At 41.7% G+C, this 19,815-nt stretch overlaps 3 protein-coding genes across 5 annotated transcripts; 1 reads left to right on the top strand and 2 right to left on the bottom strand.

Annotated features, from left to right (window-relative positions):
- Positions 1 to 808: 808 nt before the first annotated feature.
- zp3f.2 (zona pellucida glycoprotein 3f, tandem duplicate 2) lies at positions 809 to 3,027 on the bottom strand. The gene is made up of 10 exons (XM_042428456.1): positions 2,921 to 3,027; positions 2,646 to 2,830; positions 2,461 to 2,564; positions 2,292 to 2,383; positions 2,024 to 2,204; positions 1,830 to 1,935; positions 1,665 to 1,753; positions 1,309 to 1,400; positions 1,113 to 1,225; positions 809 to 1,026 (listed from the first exon to the last, which is right to left on the bottom strand). Exons 1-10 carry the CDS (start codon positions 2,982 to 2,984, stop codon positions 1,006 to 1,008), a joined length of 1,047 nt encoding a protein of 348 aa, XP_042284390.1. The 5' UTR covers positions 2,985 to 3,027; the 3' UTR covers positions 809 to 1,005.
- A 909-nt stretch (positions 3,028 to 3,936) lies between these two features.
- nedd8l (NEDD8 ubiquitin like modifier, like) lies at positions 3,937 to 5,779 on the top strand. The gene is made up of 4 exons (XM_042429019.1): positions 3,937 to 4,091; positions 5,179 to 5,226; positions 5,342 to 5,424; positions 5,522 to 5,779. Exons 1-4 carry the CDS (start codon positions 4,074 to 4,076, stop codon positions 5,643 to 5,645), a joined length of 273 nt encoding a protein of 90 aa, XP_042284953.1. The 5' UTR covers positions 3,937 to 4,073; the 3' UTR covers positions 5,646 to 5,779.
- Positions 5,780 to 6,126: 347 nt separating this feature from the next.
- On the bottom strand, positions 6,127 to 19,570 carry ap1g2 (adaptor related protein complex 1 subunit gamma 2). 3 transcript variants are annotated; one of them, XM_042429477.1, is made up of 22 exons: positions 19,440 to 19,570; positions 18,616 to 18,818; positions 17,948 to 18,072; positions 17,543 to 17,684; positions 16,553 to 16,649; positions 16,368 to 16,444; positions 16,178 to 16,273; positions 15,739 to 15,819; positions 15,322 to 15,420; positions 15,177 to 15,232; positions 14,275 to 14,388; positions 13,339 to 13,479; positions 12,839 to 12,893; positions 11,824 to 11,946; positions 10,665 to 10,754; positions 10,399 to 10,526; positions 9,912 to 10,016; positions 9,645 to 9,792; positions 9,224 to 9,386; positions 8,821 to 8,972; positions 7,748 to 7,846; positions 6,127 to 7,414 (listed from the first exon to the last, which is right to left on the bottom strand). In XM_042429477.1, exons 2-22 carry the CDS (start codon positions 18,814 to 18,816, stop codon positions 7,307 to 7,309), a joined length of 2,400 nt encoding a protein of 799 aa, XP_042285411.1. In that variant the 5' UTR covers positions 18,817 to 18,818; positions 19,440 to 19,570; the 3' UTR covers positions 6,127 to 7,306. The 3 variants fall into 3 exon arrangements, with proteins under 3 accessions (XP_042285411.1, XP_042285410.1, XP_042285412.1); XM_042429476.1 differs by having other exon boundaries at positions 16,368 to 16,649; XM_042429478.1 differs by lacking the exons at positions 18,616 to 18,818; positions 19,440 to 19,570 and adding an exon at positions 18,162 to 18,571 and having other exon boundaries at positions 16,368 to 16,649.
- Positions 19,571 to 19,815: the final 245 nt, after the last annotated feature.

Raw genomic sequence — 19,815 nt, 5'->3', positions numbered from 1 at the left:
TCTGTATGTATTTATTCATCTCAGTATAATCAGTGTGAAAAAATGGAAGAGCTATGTAGTGTCCAATGGAAGAAGAATGGTTGTGTCAGTGCAAGGCCTGGATCCTCTAAAGCAGTGGTTCTCAAACTTTTTCACATCAAGGACTCAAACTGACACAAATTAGGCCACAGACCCCCATTTTGTCAAGATTTTGTCCCAGGGTCCCTCATCTGTTGAGATTGTTGCTTTTAGATGCTTTATTACAGAAAGCGTATGAAACCTATGACCACAATAGTCACACATCATTGTCTTACTTATAGATGAAATTATATTGAAAATAAATGATTCCCCTTTTTGCTGGGGACCCCCTGGAACCCCCTCAAGGACCCCACTTTGAGAACCACTGCTCTAAAGCATGTGACCCACAAAGATTGGTCTGAGGACATGAGAGCCAGACAGAGTTATTAAATTTGTGTCTAATATTTAGATGGTCCATTAATTTGTAAAACCACAGTTTAAGTTTATCACATGTCAGTTGCCTTGAAACAGCCAGCAAAAAAAAAAAAAAAAAAAAAAAGTGGTAAACTGGAACAATCATGACTTACTTTACAATTTAACTACAATAACCTGGATAAAAGAATAGAGTCTGGATGATATGTTATTGAATTTGATGGAGTTGTGTGATACCTTGAACAGCCTTACGAGCTCACCAAAAGTAAAGCACAACACAAGATCATAAAAGTCTGAGAAGTAGCCATTTGCCACATTTGATGTCAACATAAGACACTGCCAAGAGTAATTTAAAAAAAAAAAAAAAAGAAGCTGAACAGGAGTTTACAGCAGGTTTATTTGTACATCAGAATGTTTAAGATGGATGTATGATGTTTTGGGCAATTACTACTGCATTCAAATGAATATGCAAACACTTAAAGTCCAGGTCCTGTACAGCTGAAGTCTTGTAAGTAGGGACGCTGATGCCATCTGCTACTGCCACCTCTGCTGTGCAGGATTCCCTTAATGCGCCCATCAGCTTAGACTGGTCTTTTCCTGTTAAGAAAACATCAAGAACTTCAGTCTTTATGTTCAAAAATATTCATTTCTGAAGAAAAGACATACTTGGTGGCTTATTATACCTGAGAGTCAGCTGCCGTGACAGACCCCATTGGTATGTTGTGGGCTTTTGAGTCAGACTGATCCACTATGATGAGGGGTCCCAACACAGAATTGTGACTCAGGCCCTGGGACTCTGAAGAAAGAAAAGAAAAGGATGGCAGTGATTTTAAGAACAAGCACAATTCAAAATCAACCAAGTTGGCATAAAATTGATACCCAAATCCACTCCTCTTTTGAAACGGGATTTGCAGGTTGAATCGCAGCAGCTACAGAGGCCGCTCTGAAATGGGTCATCTAGTAGTTCCCATCTGAGAAAAGAGCAAAAAAAGGGTCCTATTTTGTTTGTGTATTGATTAAACAAATGAGATGTGTAAATTATTCAGTTTTACAGGGGATTGTAGTCTTTTATTTCAGAGAACCAGACTAGCCATTTCCCCCCCCCCGCTTCCCATGTTAATGCTAAGCTAATTGCCTCCTGGCTCTAGCTCTACTAGCGTACAGACATGAGTGAGAAAGAAAGCGAACAAGCATATTTTCCAAACTGTCAGACAATTCCTTTAAACCCTGATTACCTCCCACTTTCCTTTGCATAATGGCAGGCTTTCTTGCCTTCATCAAGAACTTCAGGATCCCATGCGGTCAGTTTACAGTGGATGTACACCTGAGGAGCACATCAAACTGTCACTTTTTTTTTTTAAATTCAAAAGTATTCAGTTAGCAGCTAACATTTCTTTTACCTGTTCTCCAAGACCAAAATTGAAGGACTGCAGGTAAAGTATGATTGCAGATGAGTGGTACCGAGGGAGGAACATGGAGTTTCCCCTCACGCTTTCCAAAAGACACCTGAAGAAAATTTAAATTTCACAGATTAGCAACAAAGCCCGTCTTCTGGAATGATCACTGTAACGCCTGACCAGTATCTGAATCCTACCCCTTATTGCTAATAATGGGGTAAACCTGGCTGCTAGGCTGCAGCTCTGCTGTGGTGGCTGCAACACATTCCTCCATCAGCAGCAGCAATGGCTGATGGGACTTCTGCTCCACTGCAGCCCATATAGGCATGAACGAGCCCAGAGGGATGACATTAGTCTTTGCTACGCCTGTTAATTGCTCTGTAGGGGAAAATAAATGGGTTCAGAATTTGTCTTTGACCATCCTCATGTTGTATTGTCTGTAGTTTTGGCAGGGTGCGGACTCACCATTGAGGAGTGCCATGTGGAACACCAGCCCACCCCGACCTTCAGAAGCACCTGATCCAGGGTTCAGGAATGGAGGAACCCACCCTTCAGGTCTGAAATATATAATTAGGACTTTCCTCATCTCTCATTTCAGCAGTAAACATGAGTTTCAGTCAAAAAGATACTCTACCTTTTATAAACACACTCAATGGGATACACAAAGGCTGCAGGTTTTGACTTTGCCTGTGGCCTGTAAGTCAGTTCATTTTGATAGATGAGGAATTTTCCTTTCATCTGTAGAAGAGAACGACAGGTTATTAAGACACTCAAGTGGCTGAAAGGTATTTAAGTTTGGAAAAAAAGCATATACATTACCCGTCTTTTAAATTTGCAGTCAGCAAACTGGTAGTTGAACTGTGCTTCCCCCTCTCCAGTGGGCAGAACATTCAAACGGGAAGGCATGCAGTTTCCAAGGAAAAGACGAGCTGCATGTGGCACCAGCTCCGCACCGATCTTCCATGTGATTCTTACTGCGTCTTTTGCACAGACAACTTGGATATCTGCAAACAAATTCTCATGATTTCTGTACATGAAACACTTCAGAAACGTACACAAGATAATGAATCTCTACACGCACGTGTGAAGAATACCTGCAGCAACAGTTGTTGCAAAAACAGCCAAGATTATCACACCTAGATAGAGATGAGTCACCATGACTGAATGATCAAGAGCACATTGAAACTCGCACAATTTATAGACTTCCTGTCTAATTAGCTGAATGACCAACATCTGTGCAGGAACAGACTGAGTATTTGTTCAGAGTTTTATTTTATTGTATACATTTTGACACATTTCACATGCAGTGGCGGAACTTAATTACTTTACTTTACTCAAATACTATATCATATTAAGTACTGTGCTGAAGTGCACTTTTAAAGTACATGTACTTCACTTTCAAATTACTTCTACTTCACTACTACAAATGTACTTTTTACCCCACTACATTTGTTCAACAGCTTTAGCTGCTAGCTACCTGACATTGCTTATATCGTACATAATATCTTACATATAAAACATGGTCAGTTTGTAAAATATGATCCATTTTTACAGACTGAACTACTTAAAAGTAGGTTTGGACTGTAAAAAAATTATTGGGGTGGGGGTGAGGACTGAATTTTTAAATTTTTTCCCCAAAAACAACAACAAAAAAAATCCCTCCTCTGCATTATTGAAATTTTCTTTGGAAACCCCCCTTAACTCACAGAAAAAAACTGCAGTATCCTACATGCAATACCCAACAATAATACATTTAGAATTAAAATTTCTATTAGAAAAATAGAAAGAAACTTAAAGCGGTTAAATATTCAAATTAAAATATGTATTAAAATTCAGCTCCACCTCGACCAGCTACAACATTAATAATACACCAATAATATAATATGCATATAAATACAACACTTTTACATGATACCTTCAATACAATTTTGAGTTTACTTGAGTGAAAATGTGAATGGAGTTTTACTTGTAATGTAGTATTTTCACAGCGTGATATCGCCACTTTTACATTAACAAAGGGTGTAAATATCTGCTGCTGCTGTGAGTTCAGAACAGCTGATGTGTTTCCACCAGAGCGGAACCATTATTCTCCCGGTGAGCGACGACGTCGGAAGGTTTTTAGCGTGCCACACAGGACAGGAAGTAAACTCGAGCTGGGCGAGCAGGTTGATATTCGCCAGTTTACGAAGCGTTTTGTTCAGTAAATAACTCATATCATTTCGATTTGTAGTTTACTGTTAATTCAACATGCTGATCAAAGTGAAGGTAAGAGAGTGTTTATTCAGCCGTCGCTCGCTGTGTTGCTGTAACCGCTAACAGTAGATGACCGGTGTTAATTCAGGGCCGGGAGGCAATAATAGCTTCATTCTAACTTGAATAGAAGCTTTTTCTTTATATGCTAAATCACTCTCAACTCCTGTTGTGTGTTTTCGGCGCAGTATTAAGCGGAGCTACAAATTATCCCTGAACTTGCTGCACTAGTGATACTCACAGCCGCTATTGTCATTTGATAACTTGCTGATTTTAATAACAAAAGCAGCCAGTTCTGTGGAGGTGATACACAAAAATCTGTGACCCGTCAGGTACTGTAACCAGATACTGACAGGCGAGGTGTCAGTGCAGACAGACCCACAGACACTCAAAACGAGACATTTGAAGTAGGGATGCACCGATTCGACTTTTTCAGTTCTGATACCGATACCTGGGCTTTGGGTATCGGCCGATACCGAGTACTGATCCACTACCAGTGTTGCATTAATAAGCTGTATGCCTCACTGTGTGGAAAAGACTGGGATCAGTCTGTTATATGTAAGGCAACATCAGGCTTGTCTTAAACATTACTTTCCTCACTTTGTTAAACAAAATCTAACAAATAAATACATAGATATAAATTTATCAAATTGTTATTTATTAAAATAATGGTATCTGCTACCAGATCGGCTCATTGTCACTGATACCTGATCCAGCTGTTTGAGTCAGTATCAGACTGATATGTGATATTAATATCAGTGCGTCTCTAATTAGAAGATGCCACTATGTGCTCTGAGCAATTGTAACAGGCATTTTTCCATTAATAAAAATACTGTGGAAATAAAAGCCCATTAGTAGCAACCCTAGCTATCACATATATTATGTAAATATATTTGAATATTTATTGTTCTATAATTTTTTTGGGTACATGTCTGACCATGATAAAAAGCATTAGCAGAAATGTATTAAGTCACAGAATTTTGGTGTAAAGTTGTATGAAAATGGAGCGTTACTCTATTCTGCCCTGCGTTGATTGCAAATTGTGCGATTTCACATCCGAAACCAGGTGTTAACGTGATCATGTCCAACATTTCTGTTTCAGACTCTCACTGGAAAAGAAATAGAGATCGACATTGAGCCCACAGACAAGGTGATGCCGCTAAACAAACTGTCCGTGTAAAAGAGAATAAAGACATGTAAACCTAAATACTGAACCGCAAAGCATCAGATCATCTCTAAAAGTCTTTGTCTTTGTGTAAATAAAGGTGGAGCGAATCAAAGAAAGGGTGGAGGAGAAGGAAGGGATCCCCCCTCAGCAACAAAGACTCATCTACAGCGGAAAACAGATGTGAGTCCGCACACAGTGAATGATGTTCCTCTGTAGTATTTACAAGCCTCATACTCTAAATCATCTTTTCCTCTCCGCTGTGTCTTATCGACCTCAGGAACGATGAGAAGACGGCGGCAGACTACAAGATCCAGGGAGGCTCGGTGCTTCATCTTGTGTTGGCACTAAGAGGAGGCTCAACGCTCCACAGGCCCTGCATACACTCCAACTCCCTGTCATGAGTGGCTGTTGTCCTGGGGCCAGCTGAGTGCCAACGCTTTAGGTGTCTGTCACCATCTAACCATGCTGCAGCACATAGATATGAAATCCCACGCTCCCGGGCCGAAGCAAACAAAATCAACCACCGCCCCCCCCCCCCCCCCCCCCCCCCCTAAAAAAAGAGATAAAAAGGACGTTCTAATTCCTTTGTTGTTTTTTTTTTTGTAACCCACATTGGCTTTTCTGAGTTTGACCAGTTGATGCAGACACTCATGCAGTACAAGAGACAGTTTTGGCAACACTGTGGTCTTTTTTGCTTGTGAATAAATGCTGAAGTTGAGTCGAGCGTCGTCCTTCAAATGCACACACTGAGCACAGATACCGACGCAAGTCACTGCTGAGGCTTCTGAAAACTGATTTTTTTTAATTTTTATTTTTATTAGAAAATGAGATGAGACAGAAGCTTCAAAGAGGATCTAAACAGTTGACAGAATACTCCTCCTGGTCTGTTCTTTTACATTTTAATTTAAGGTAGTGATCTGAAACAGTCTGGTACAGATTGCACTGAAGCACCATTGCTGACATCCAGCATCCAGTGTTTTTTTTAAAAGATGATTATGAGATGATTTATCAAATTACTAACTGGCTCTTAAGAGGTATGTTTTCTTGCATGTGTAAATTGATCAAAGACTTAAAATTCTTCCAATTGTGCTTACTGTATATACAGTACTTAGTATCTAAAATATACATCTTGCAGGGAGTTACCATGCTCATCTTTGTGTCACTGTACACAGCCTTCATGAATCAAAATAACTCAGTAAAGGTATTCTGTAAACAATAGACAAGGAGATACTGTTCAGGAAAAGCAAGAGTTGCTAGTATGGGAATGATTAGAACATGTTTATGTAACGCTAACTTACAATTAAAACCGTTTCTTTGCCTCCAAAACTATATAATTACATTATTTAGTACATGAGAGAAAAAAAAACCTCTGCTCTCAAAGGTATGAAAGGCACAGGAGAAATTAGGAGCTGAGATGTATACTCTGAGAAAAGATAGGAGCGACTGAAGACCAGCAGAAGCAAGTCATATGGTTGTGTTTAAAATCTGGATAACAGTGTTTCATAACAGTAGGAGCGGTTCATTTGTTAGTGTTCAGCTGCTTTTTAAACAATGTGAAGAGGATGAAGGAAAGTATTTCATAAAGGAAATCGCTTTGAAGGGAGGGTAGATGGAGTGCTGTGTGACAGTAGCCACGAAAAAAGTACATATTTTGAAGTGTGGAATATGAATACAATCAGCTGTAGTTTAAAAAAAAACCCTGGATGGTACTTAGGTACACTTGTATGGACAGTTGACACCGCAAATTCCAAGACAAATACTAATATTTGAGTATTTTCATGTTATACCTGCATATTCCAAAGCCTGTGCCACATCACTCTCATTTACACTTGACTTCCAAATGAAGGGAAAACTGAGTTCATACATGAGGCTGTGATTTCCTGTGAAAGAAACATGTTCCTCAGCCGTTAAAAACAAACAAAATCAGGTGTTTGAGAAACAGCAGCTTGGACTGAAGTGTAGAGGGTTTCACAGCACAGAAACCCTTCATCAGTGAAGGGGTGACGCCCGCTGATTCATTCACAGACTCTTATCGTAGTCCTGTTGGACTGAGCGGCTGCTGTCAGTGGCTGGCAGCATTGAGTCCAGGGAAGGAGTCAATCTGGACTGTATCCTGAAAGCCGGATCCTTGGTTTGTGTAAGATATGCGTATCCTCATCTTCAGGTTCACCTGGAAGGGAGAAGCAGGATTTAGATAGCAGCTAGAATAAACATCTAGGATGGGAGTTAAAAAAAATATTTGGACCTGGCACATTTTAGCAATAATGGATCTTTCTTGATGAATACAATAATAAGGTTTGTAGATGTGTGGAAATGTGAATAAACATTTTTATTCTTATCTTGTATTTTCAAACTCATCTAACTTTTACAACAGAAACTTTTATCTCTTGCTGATAAAGTTTGATATAAAAGAGGGAAGTGTCTCCTGACTTTGCCTCTTACTAACAATAACTGTTTTGTGTGTGCATGTGTGTGTGTGTGTGTGTGTGTGTGCCAAGCCCACCTTGTTTGGGTTGTTGAGGACCACCATCTGGGTCACCTTAGCTGTGCCTCGTGCAGGAAGAGAGTCCCCACTGGGGGCCTTCATGTGTAACTGGACACTCTGAAAGCAGCAAAACACATGCATGCTGTTGTGCACTAATGCCACTGAGAACATGCTGGGGTTTAAAACTCACACCCACCAAGCAACACAGGCTAGTCAGTGCTCTTGTATAGTATAGCATACAAATATTGGTATTCTGCCACAAGTAGCTGTTGTCGACGATATAAATTGATGTTGAATCTCTTGACAGGAAACATAACAAGAGTCTAGAGCCATGCTGGTGCCTCTGTGAGGTTTTACTTAGGCACAGTGGGGCTTTAAGCTAAATGCTACTGTCAGTATGTTAACGTGCTCTTTTAGGGTGACTTTGTAACATCTGTCAACTGACCACAGCTGAAAACTACACTTTTGTCTCGCCCTAACACATTTTAACACAGAATATGTAACTGCATGATCCCTGTTAAATTAACCAACAAATAAATAAATAATGACAATGCTAACATTGTTATATGAAGCAGGTATAATGTTTACCATGTTCTTAGTAACTTAGTTCAGTGTTTTAGCATGCTTATCAGCATTACTGTCAGATTATTAATTGGTCAAATAAAATATTTGACCAATATTTTGATGGTGCTAGATAAAGAGTTAAGGGATCACCAAAGTAAAATTCATCCTGGGAACATGAATGTCTACTGGAAACTCGTTTAATAGTTGACATTCCACTCAAAACTACAAAAATGAGCCTCATTTTGGCATTAGAGGTCACATCAGGGATCATAAAGGTAATTAGGATTTATCCTCTGGGGAACATGAATGTATGTACAAAGTTCGTGGCATTCCATCCAACGGTTGGTGAGATATGTACGTCTGGACAAAAGCGGTAGGCAGACCAGCTGACGGACGTTGTCATCCCAAGAGTCACGCTGTTAGCATGGCTAAAAATGAACACCGACACTGACAGAGAAAGTTTGCTTGGCAGTGACTCAATCAGTGGATGATTAACAAGATGAACGCATTGATGTGTGGAGACAGACCTTGGGCACTGCAGCCTGTAGAGTGAAGCAGCTGATGTCTGAGTCACTGGAGTTGGAGGCTGTGAGTGTGACTGTCAGGCCTGAGTCTGACTGTTTGTCACAACTTAGTGTCAAAGTCACACCACTCTTCTCATACACTGTCACCGTGGGAGCTATGAAAAACAGAAAAAAAAAGAAGAAATGTCACCTTCATATTTGCATTGAAATTTTAGGGACTTGCCTGGTGGCTTGATTTAGAGCTATGAACACAAGTTTCAGTCTCTCATATTTTACATTCTCTTGTTTCACATCCAATTTTATTTCCCCTCTCTTGTTTTTTTCACTCCTAAACCCTTTTGGTTTCTACTCGTGTGTGTGTGTGTGTGTGTGTGTGTGTGTGTGTGTGTGTATCTGAGGGTCAGACCTGGTGCGACGGGTGTGGGCTCTAAGCCTCCCAACAGATCCAGAAGGTCTCCTCCAGCAGGGCTAATTGTGTTGATGGACAGGCCTGGTGCCGTGCCACCTTGTGCAGGACTGGGCTGCAGAGGCTCCTCGGAGCCCCCCAGCAGGTCCAACAGATCACAGACCTGAGGAAAACCACAGACAGCGGGGGGGGGGGGGAAACTACAACTCAGTTCATTGTTTCAACCTTAACGCCAACCTGCATATTCAGAGCAAGTTTTTTTTTGAGGGATAACACGTATAAGAATGAGTAAACCATGAGTCAACCGTTAGAGATGCAGATAAACTGCATGGAAAACTGTGATCACAAGGTCGTCCATCTAGTCTTCACTGAGTTGTTGTCATGAAACCTGAATGTATCTCTATTATCATTATGTTTTTACCTGGTTAGCAGGTTGTTGTGGCAACAGTGGCTCTTCCTGCTTGACTTTGGTGGGCTGGATCTCCTTGATGGTGTCCCCTGTTGACTCTCCGTTGGTATGGCCCGGAGAGTTCTTCTCAATCACAGGCATCCTCTCCAGCACTGCTGCCCTGTGGAGAGAAGGAACATCTTAGCTCTTTCTGGCAAAAAAAAAAAAGATGTGTTTCCACTACCACTTGTAAAATTGTGGGAAAAGCTGACCTTTACATCAGCACAAGTCATTGCTCACCTCATGTGGTCATATTTTTTGAATAGAGCGTTGTATTCAACTGCCCTCTGCTGGAGCTCCACATCTATACAGCTGCCGTAAATGCTGACGATGCTTCTGATCCGACTGACCGGGGCGATCGGTGGAAAGAAAGAGAGTGAGTGAGGAGATTATTTACAGATATTAGTATTATTGTGGTTTAATTTGTTGCCATGTTGTAGCACTCAAATACAGGTTGATGGTGTTTGGAAATGTCAGTGTGTAGGGGGGTTCTGTTCCTCAGCAACGGGCCGGATTGTTTTTTTCTCTCAACACATGACAAATGATCCATCAAGTCACCTGTTGTGACCAACAGACCTTTCTGCACAAGCAAATACTGTGTTGTGTGTTGTGTTCTTTTTAAAATTACGCAGCGAAATAAGAAAAATCATACTCATCGCTACTTTAAACAAGACACAGTGGCCTGTTAACTGCATTGTGCCCTGTGAGTGACAGAAGTGTGTCTTACTCCACATTATCGGTGATGCGTGTGCTCAGTTTCATGGTGGCGGTGAGAGCAAAGCCTCTGGTCGCTGGGGACGACATGTGGGACTGTAGAACCGTTTCCAAGGCGTCCAGGACGTCGTCCTCAGAGACCTGATCACAAGATATAGAAATACCAAGTCTGAAAGCTGCCATCGCATTTTTCTAATACTGAAACTAGAGATGTAACATCGACAAGTTATAGATTCTGAGCACTAAGATGATCCATCACATTTGCTGTAGTCTATGTACCTGAACAGGCTCAGTGTCTTGACACTCTCCTCTCAGCAGTAGGTCTCCATACTCTCCTATACACCAGCATGCCACCTGAACCAGGGGTTGCTGCAGATATCCACAGAGCAAAAACAACCCTTATAAAACCATGTGTATGTACGTTACATTTACAGTGAAATGTGTTGATCATGAAGAAACGTTTCTTTAATTCATGGCAGATTGGCTTGTTGGCCAGCAAAGCAGTTTGAAGCATCAGGACCATTTTTTTTCCGAAGTTAATGTGGTGGAAGATGTGAAACTGTGCCACACAGAAGATGAGTGCATGGTTGCTCAGCAGACTTCTAAAAATAAACCTGGTTGCATCAGCCGATTTCAAACTCAAAGCCTGGCTATTCTCACCACTGCAGAACCAAACTCAGCTCTGATCCGACACACGATGAAGACGTCTCCATTCAAATTTTTGCATAATCTGCTGTGCTACAAAATGATTTAAAATTAAAATGATGCCCTTCTCTTCTGAGTTGAATTAAGCGTTTTCTATTTATTTATAAGATTTGTAATTAGAGATATGAAATAATTTCATGAATTAATAGAATTCGTCCTTCTCTGATCTCAAGAAGGTTTTTAAAATGACTTTTCAAAATAGCAACTGCCTTTTTATACAACAAAAAATGATATCTCTGGAATATCATTTCATTTCATTGCTCAGTTTGACTTCATGAACGGCTTTTGGCTCTTCAAGTTTCAGAGAGAAAATAAAATGTCATGCTCTGTTTACTTCATTTGAAAATACCTCATGGGTAACTTCACTGAAAGTCCCCCTGTATGTATTTTTGGATTACCTTTGCATCAACTGTCTGTATGTCTGTATGCAATGGATGACCAAAGTCTGATCGTGATGCAATTAAACCGTTTTGTCCTCACACCTACTGCAAGAGTTCTGACTTCTGTTTTTTCTATAGTAAAGTTTCCTTGACAGTTTCTGAAATACTACTACTACTCTGTTTATTGTATCACAAAGCATCAGCGTGGAGCAACATGGGGACAGACCCGTGATGTTACTGTTTAGGTTGACTGAAAGAGTGAGCGGAACAACAAGCCAATCTGCAAAAAAAAAACCCCTTGGAGTGCTCCTTTAATGACAGGAGGAAACACACACACACACACACACACACACCTGAGAGATGTCAGTGAGCACAGCCCGATAAAGCTTATGGACTGTGTAGCAGTGAAGCTCTGAGGCGTTGGTGATGAGCTGGATCAGGTTCGGCACTGTTTCGTCTCTCACGTCGCCCCCTGCCTGGCAGAGCGAGAATCAGAGTCAAACACAAGCGCGCGCGCGCACACACACACACACACACACACACACACACACACATACACTAGACAGCTGGTCCAAGTATTTAGGTCGCCCTACATTTCCTCTCAGACACAACACTAACACTAACTTAGTGGACATTTCCATCACAGATAGATATAACAGTATAAAGGATATTTACTGATGTGGATTAAGCTTTCATTTGTGCCACATCTCCACCAACATCTACCCTTTCTACACGCATCCTCCTTTCTATACACTCCATCATTTTGAGAGAACGCTGCAAATGATTAGTGTAAGCATTAGCTTTTAACAAATCACCTGGGTTTCATTTACTGCCTTATGGAGATGGAGCACAAAATTAAAAGTAAGGATGTAACAAAGTGCAAAATGGAAGGTTAGTCCAGAATAAACAGCTTATTTAGTATCTATTTAGGGGCTGCACATATGATAGTTTGTACAGAATCTGCAATAAATAGATGCCTACTTGTCTTTCTGTATTTCTCCATACTTAATTAGTTTGTCAGATTATTGAAAGACCTTGCACAACTGTTTTCATGGACGAGTGTGTAAGATTAAGCACACATTTCTTCACTGAAATATTGCAAGCGAAAAGAGGAAAATTGCAGTGACTGTGGAACTGACACCTACATTTTGTTTGGAAGCCTGAGCAGTGGCGTTCAAACTACACTAAACTTCTCTTGTCAAATTAAATTGTTCATAAGTAACTCATTCAGTGTTTTTCTCAATGCATACATACCCATCATACATGTGGCCCCTGGTACATACAACATAGATGATGGCACAACACAGCTTTAAAAGTGTGAAACCCATGTAAAAAGGCAGGACTGTGTGTGCCATAGTCAGTATTTACCGTGGTGAGGACATGCAGGATGGTGTCAATGTGCCAGCGCTGGGAGGGTGCATACCTGACAGAGACAGAGACACACACACACACACTTCAGTGGTGCCTGAGGGTGAGTCAGAAACACACACACACACGCACACACAAATCCATCAGCATCCTCTCACTACTTACACACATAGAAGTGCATCAAGTGGTAGAGAGAGATATACGGCTGAAACAGAGAAGACTATTCATCGTCACAGTGCCAGTGAAGTAGTGGAGACAGACACAGGGTGAGACATGTAGACACACACATATTTCAAGCACAGTGACTTTTTCTTATAACAGTTGCATCACATTTGTACCCATCATCTTTTTTTTTCTTTATATATATATAACAACGCCGATCCCAGTTTGTCTTTATATGTATTGACATGAATGTATGTGTGCTTGCATGCATAGACAGTACGTGTATGTAATAAAATCATGTATGTGCACATTCGCTTGTCTGCAGTGTTTCCACTCACCTCTCGGCGGCGTTGAATATGCCGCTGGCAGCGTTAGCCCTGAGCTCGGGGGGGCAGGAGGAGAGGAAGAGGAGCAGTTCCTTCATCATGGAGCGGATGTTGCTGGCTGACACCAGCGCCAAGGAGAGCTCCAACGCACGGCTGGAGGGTTGGGCAGAGACATTAATGACAGCAGACCCTGCTGAAGTGCCCTCGAGCGACACAATGACTTATTTCAACTCTCTAACCTTTTGTAAATAAAGTGTATACAAGACGTTATCATCATCATCAGTAAGTTATAATCGTCACCATTAGTGGGGCTGGAAATCACTCTATTATACCCACAACAGTGACAGTATCACAATTCCTATGCGACATGAGATATCACAAGTAAAACAGATTATTGATATTGCATTGTAAGTGATGATATCACAAAACGTCACAACATTATTTGTCCCTCATCATTCGACAGTTGTAAGATTGTGCCTTACACAGCACTTTTCTATCATCTTGTTTTGTAGCACTTGGAGGACAGACCAAGTGATGCTGTTAATGGGAGCATCACTAAGTGTCCCACACATGAAAAAGACACCTCTTACATTTCCACTTTAAACTGAACTGATATCTGACCAGCTGTTTAAGTTTGAAAAAAAAAAAGTCCAACTTTCAACTGAGGTCACATTTCACATCTGCTTAATGTTTGTTTGGTGGCTCATTCAACAAGCTGAAATGCAGGACATGATGCGTGTTCGGGTTTATAAGTTAGATAAGAAGGAGACTTTAGCAGGAAAGCTAACGTGGGTTGTGTAGCAGGATGCTATTAGGCTCAGTGTGACCTTCTGCTCTGCCTATGACAGGACGCTGACGTCACGGTTTATGCAAAGGTTTGATTGGCTGTACGGGAACAAGTTCTCCATCTATGTTTTCCATCCAATTCATCAAAAATGAGATGTATACCGTTTGACAGAAGCATCCTGGTCCTTCAGGCAGTCCACTATGGTTCCTCGGTGACGCTGCACTGCGGTGTGGTCGGTCCCTACAATCCTCTGAAGAGACGTCATGGCGATATACCTGGACAGCCAAAAATGAGAACATCAAGTTTCAAGTTTCATGCGGCAATATAATGAAGTACTGTGAGGAAGCTGACATGATAAAGGTCTCGTGTGTCTACTGTAGCAGACAACATTGAGCAAATTAATCGTATTTTAAATAACTTCCTACAGGCAGCAAACGATCAAAATTAATGAACAGTGCTGTGCAAACTTTACTTTCCCAATGTGGTGAGATAAATTATTTATCTTTCCACTTGAAATGTCTCATGAACTGATCAAGTATTTATGTGTGCGCAAGAGAGATCTTATCTAGTCGGGCAGGTCTCACGGGAATAAACCAGTCCTATAACTGCCACATAGCCACACACTGATACAAAAGGGCCTGCAGGTAAAAACCAGACTGGCCTGCCTAGTGGCCACAGGGCCACTACGGAGACAAAGCCTAGAAATAGGGCAATAACAAAACCCTAAAGAACCCTTGACAGGCCTCCACACTGTCTGATGAGAAATGACAAGGCCGGAAATTGAGAGATCAACATTAACAGACAGACAGTGACCTTCTGGTGTGGCTCTAGGGAAACAGTTTCAGCGGAAAGTGATTAGTGAGCTCAGGCTGATAACGGCCTGTCGGGAGGTTTCTCTGTCTGGCTGCAGTGAGGTTGCCAGTGGCCTTGTGGAATGGAAAAAGTAAAATGACCCTGAGAGATAAGAGAGAATGGCGGGAAAGATAGTGGGAGAGATGTAAAGGGAAAAAGAAACAAGAATTTGAGGAAGGAGGGACGCAGAGGGAGAGAAAACAGCACTGACCGAATGTTCCTGTCATTGTTCAGGAGAAACCGTCCCAGGATGTTCACAGCCAGAACCTGTGGAAATGAAGCGCACGTGCATTTATTCATTTACGATATTTGAAAAGCAGGTCAATGAATAGCATTCCGGCATTTCAGTCTCTTACCCTGAGGCCGCTCTCTGACTTGATGTCCAGCACGGTGAGAACAGTCTCATACAGCACAGCGTTGCCCACGGTCTTAGTGCTGTCAGTGTTGGTAGCCACCTGTACACACACGTACACACACACTGTTACATTAGTTTAAATACGACATACGCTCATCTTTCTGATTCAATTATTTATAACAGATGTTAAAGAAAAATAAAATAAGAGTAAAACTGGATCTGGGGCATGTCTTTCCAGTGGAAAATACTCACACAGGCAAAGGGGAATTAAAACAATGAAAAAGAAAATCTACAGTAGTGAACACAACCTTTGTTGTAAGAAGATGACAGAATCACAGAAAATATAGTTAAATATAATGATAGCTGACGTTTTTTAAAAAAGAAGCTAAAAGCTACTTTGTAAAAGTTCAGTTCAAACCTGTGCTAGTAGGTCGTTCATGGCGTCACTGGCTGCTTCGTTGTTGCGACCGAGGATTCTCAGGAGCCTCAGGATGCGTACCTGGGGACGGAGACGGGAGACAGTGAGCAGCTGGACTACAGTAAGAGTTATTGTGGTACACTGACTCAGCAAAACCAGAAAGAAGTATGGGAGGATGCTAGTGAGAAAGAAATAACCTGAAAGAAAGAACAAGAGCAATTTATTACCAGTCTGTTACCATTTAAGACAGAATCCAAGCTAAATAAAGCTCATATAGACTGAAATCAATCGATCTGATGCTCATATGGTTCATATTGAAATAAGATAAAAAAATCAGTTGACTGTTGTCACAGTTTCAGGAAAATGGAGAACAATGCTGAACAAAGGTAGATAGGTAATAAATAAATAATACATAAGCTGCAGTTGAGTCCAGACTGACCTGCAGGAAGGGATCACTGATTCCCGCCACGTCGTGCTCTGGAGAATAACCGCAAATAACCAGACCTTTCATGATCTGAACAAGATCTGGCACTGTCTGAGATACACACAGCACAATCACATTATTACTACATTTAGAGATACTGAACTCATTCAATGAGAACGTGTGTGTTTGCGTGTGTTCCTCGTACCTTTCTGAACCGCTCCAGTGTCTCTGGATTCCGCTCGCACAGCTCGGTGATGAGCACTACAGCACCATGTAACACACCTAGAGACGAACAGAGCAAAAACCACAGAGATTTGTTTGAAACAGCTGACCCAAGATGAAACTTCCTGGTAAATATATTACCAAAATGTGCCGTTAAGATCAACTGACCGTGGTTCTTCTCAGCCAGGAGGGCACGAGCGGCGGGCGCAAACATCTCCCCGAGATCATGAACTTTTCTCACGATGTGTACGGCACACAGTGCAGCCTGGGTGGACATTGGGGGAAGTCATCAGAGCTGTTATCATTACAACACTGAGCCTCTTGTGAATTTTACTAATGACAGGAGAAATCTGTTTGAGACATTAAAGGATTTGGCTGCCAAGTTTCTATATTTTTCTTATTGTCAACAAATCTCCCAACAATGAACTCATCCCACTTGTATGTATTGTGTGTGTATCCAAAGCTTAATATATCGTATTCCTCTGTGCCGTAGACCTCAGTTGTTGTCCAAAATCTATTAAAAACAAGTCAATGAGTCACACTGCTGCACTGGGTGACATGTTCCTTTGTCCATGAAGACGGTGGTTACAGCGGCGTCTTTAGAAACGGCTCCACAGAGTAAAAACAGTGATTAGATAGTAAGTCGCCATTTCAAAACAAGCCACAGTAACCACTGTCTTCAGTGACTAAAGGACGTGACACCCAGTGCAGCAGTGTGACTCACTGATGTGGTTTTAATAGTTTTTGGACAACAACAGAGGTCTACGGCACAGAGGAATATGATATAGGATTTGGATACACACACAATACATATAAATAGGATGAGTTCATTGTTGGTTTAGCTCTGTACATGAGATTTGCTGACAAAAGAAAAATATACAAAATTGACAGCCAAATCCTTTAAACCGCCCCAACTGAATACCCCTCCCCTCCCTCTCCTCCTCCCCTACAGTAAGTTCTTCCCCTCCCCTCTGTAGAACCTATGGTGGCTGCAAAACCGGCCCTCTCTAGAGCCAGTGTTTGGTTTGTCTGTTCTAGGCTACTATAGAAACATGGCGGGCTCCGTGGAAGAGGACCCGCTCCCTATGTAGATATAAAGGGCTCATTCTAAGGTAACGAAAACAGAACGATTCTTATTTTCAGGTGATTATACCTCACCTTCTTCTTAATGTAGGAGTTGGAGGCTCGGAGCAGCCTGTCAATCTCTGGTGCAAGATCTCTGCACATCTCCGCTGAACCCATACAGGCCAGTGTGCACAGAGCCAGAGACTGCACATACTGGCTACTGTGAGAGAGATCACTGAAAAACACACAGATGACAGTGTAGTTAAGCATTTTATTGAAATCATATAAGAATATCCTCCAAATTCGAACAATGTCTGACTCGCTCTATTCTTCTTATCTGATGTTTTGCCCCCCACCCCCACTTTATCTACAGTACATTTGCGCACATTTGTGTTCAAAATAATCTCAAATTCCAAATAGTAAAACTAATCTTGTTCACTGCGTTTTAAGATTTCCAGTTGCTTTACCAGTTGTTTGATTCATTTGGGCTGCTCTTACTTCTTGATGGAGTTAGTGATGAGCAGACTGGCATCCTGCTTCTCATCCAGCAGCATCATGGCTCCCAGGTATCCCACCCGCTTCTCACTATAGCGAGGGCTGGCTATCATCCGAACACACTCCATCTAGTGGGAAGAGCAACAACTCTTTTGAACATGAAATTATTTGAAATACTAATACTACTGATGCCCCTGGGAAATTCTCCGCTCCTTGCCTGCTCCAAGTGGAGGTCAGACTCGGGAGGGATTCAGTGGCCCAGTTTCAATGTCCACCCTCATGGTTTTATAGACTTTGACATGGGTTCCCGACGCTGCAGACTTTGCTTGAGGGAATTAGCCACAGTTCATAGTGTTGTAACAAGAGGAGAAGTCAGAAATACCAAGAAAGTACAAGTTTATATGCACATAGCAGTAACATTACCAAAAAAAAAAATGTAATATGTGGAATATTTATGCTATTCAGGTTATTTATGATCCTACAATGTGCTGTTTCAGCTCTTGCACCTTCATGCACTCAGCAATTAAGATGATGTCTGTGAGGAGTTCAGTGTTTGGGACAATTCATTGGTGAATTGAACCCAGATCCTCCAGCTGCCATGGTGGTTCCTCATCCCACTAACCCCATTAACTCAAGCAAACCCATGACAGGCATTAGCCAAATCCCCTCACCTGACCAAAATGAGCAGGGTAGCCCAACATGTGCACGTAAAGCAGCTTGGCCAGGTTGTGAGATCGACCACCGTTGTCGGCTTGTCTGAACTGTGCCCGGATGGCAGCGCACTCCCTCTGGATGACACCCCGCTCCTCACACTGTGTCCTGGCTGACCTGATGGCCCGGATCATCTCCTGCAGGGGTACTGATGGGGACATGGCTGTGTGTGTGTGTGTGTATGTGTGTGTGGGAGGGGGGAATGTGTGTGTTGGTATGTGCGTATGTGGTGTCAAGGAAATGTTAGAACATGACAGATTATTATCAGAGAGCAAATTACCCTACAGACTTGTACTGAGATAGATAGTATTGTACTTCCTGTATATGAAACCCCTTCAAGGTGTGTGTGTGTAAGGTCATGATAAAGCTATTACAACGGCACATATATAGAAGAGTTCTGTTGTCACTAAACCAAACAATAAAAAGTGCGTATATTTTTAAAACAGTTAAAACAACTTGGACTACAAGTCTAGTGGACAATGACTGCTTCTCCTGGCTGCTGTAGCGTTATTCACTCCTAGAGCTGTCTAAATAGGAAGTTACTGTCATTTAACTACGTATGTATGACTTATTGAGGTTGTAGAATATACATTTAAATCGGCGAGCTAACTAAAAAGTTACCAGCCAGTAAAACGAGCCAGAGGCTGGCCGACTGACCGAGCCGAGCTAACCTTGCAGATGCTGTCAAGCCTGCTCTGTAAGAGACTGTCGAGAGCTAGCTGAGTTAGCATGACAGTCTGTTTATGTGGGTGGTTTTCGCTCGGAAAAAAACAAAAAAACATACCTTAACACTGTACAGGGAGTCGCCAGTATTCAAAAAGTAATCTAGCTCAAACGACCCCCCTCTGATACGCGGCGGCAGTCTCTTAGCTGGAAACCTAAATACTGTATGCAGTACATACAGCGTTATTTTTTTCCCACCCGCATTCTGCTAAAACCCGCCCTACTCCGCCTCTGATTGGTTCTGACCCTGACACTAACCAACCAAACCAACGAAGGCAACGAGTACTAGCCAATCAGTGGCAGAGTAGGGCGGGTCTTCGCGGAATACAGGTAGGAGAAAAAATAAGGCGTCCATATAACCTATAGTCAAACTATTCATAATGACGACTCACTTCCTCTCACTACTTTCCAAATAAAACCCTTAATTTAAAAAAAAG

The sequence above is a fragment of the Thunnus maccoyii genome, chromosome 12, assembly GCF_910596095.1.
Source record: "Thunnus maccoyii chromosome 12, fThuMac1.1, whole genome shotgun sequence".
Classification (NCBI taxonomy): Eukaryota; Metazoa; Chordata; class Actinopteri; order Scombriformes; family Scombridae; genus Thunnus; species Thunnus maccoyii.
Note: the sequence above shows the minus strand (reverse complement) of the source record. Positions and strands in the feature narration are given on the sequence as shown.

Coding starts and splice junctions, on each gene's coding strand:
- zp3f.2 (XM_042428456.1), bottom strand. CDS start 2,984: ATGGTGACTCATCTCTATCTAGGTGTGATAATCTTGGCTGTTTTTGCA. Junction 1,226..1,308: donor CAAAAGAGGAGTGGATTTGG/GTATCAATTTTA, acceptor TTCTTTCTTCAG/AGTCCCAGGGCCTGAGTCAC. Junction 1,027..1,112: donor TCACGGCAGCTGACTCTCAG/GTATAATAAGCC, acceptor TTTTCTTAACAG/GAAAAGACCAGTCTAAGCTG.
- nedd8l (XM_042429019.1), top strand. Junction 5,227..5,341: donor ACATTGAGCCCACAGACAAG/GTGATGCCGCTA, acceptor GTGTAAATAAAG/GTGGAGCGAATCAAAGAAAG. Junction 5,425..5,521: donor ATCTACAGCGGAAAACAGAT/GTGAGTCCGCAC, acceptor TATCGACCTCAG/GAACGATGAGAAGACGGCGG.
- ap1g2 (XM_042429476.1), bottom strand. CDS start 18,816: ATGTCCCCATCAGTACCCCTGCAGGAGATGATCCGGGCCATCAGGTCA. Junction 18,073..18,615: donor ACCCTGCTCATTTTGGTCAG/GTGAGGGGATTT, acceptor TCTTCCCACTAG/ATGGAGTGTGTTCGGATGAT. Junction 10,755..11,823: donor TGCTCACTGACATCTCTCAG/GTGTGTGTGTGT, acceptor GGATATCTGCAG/CAACCCCTGGTTCAGGTGGC.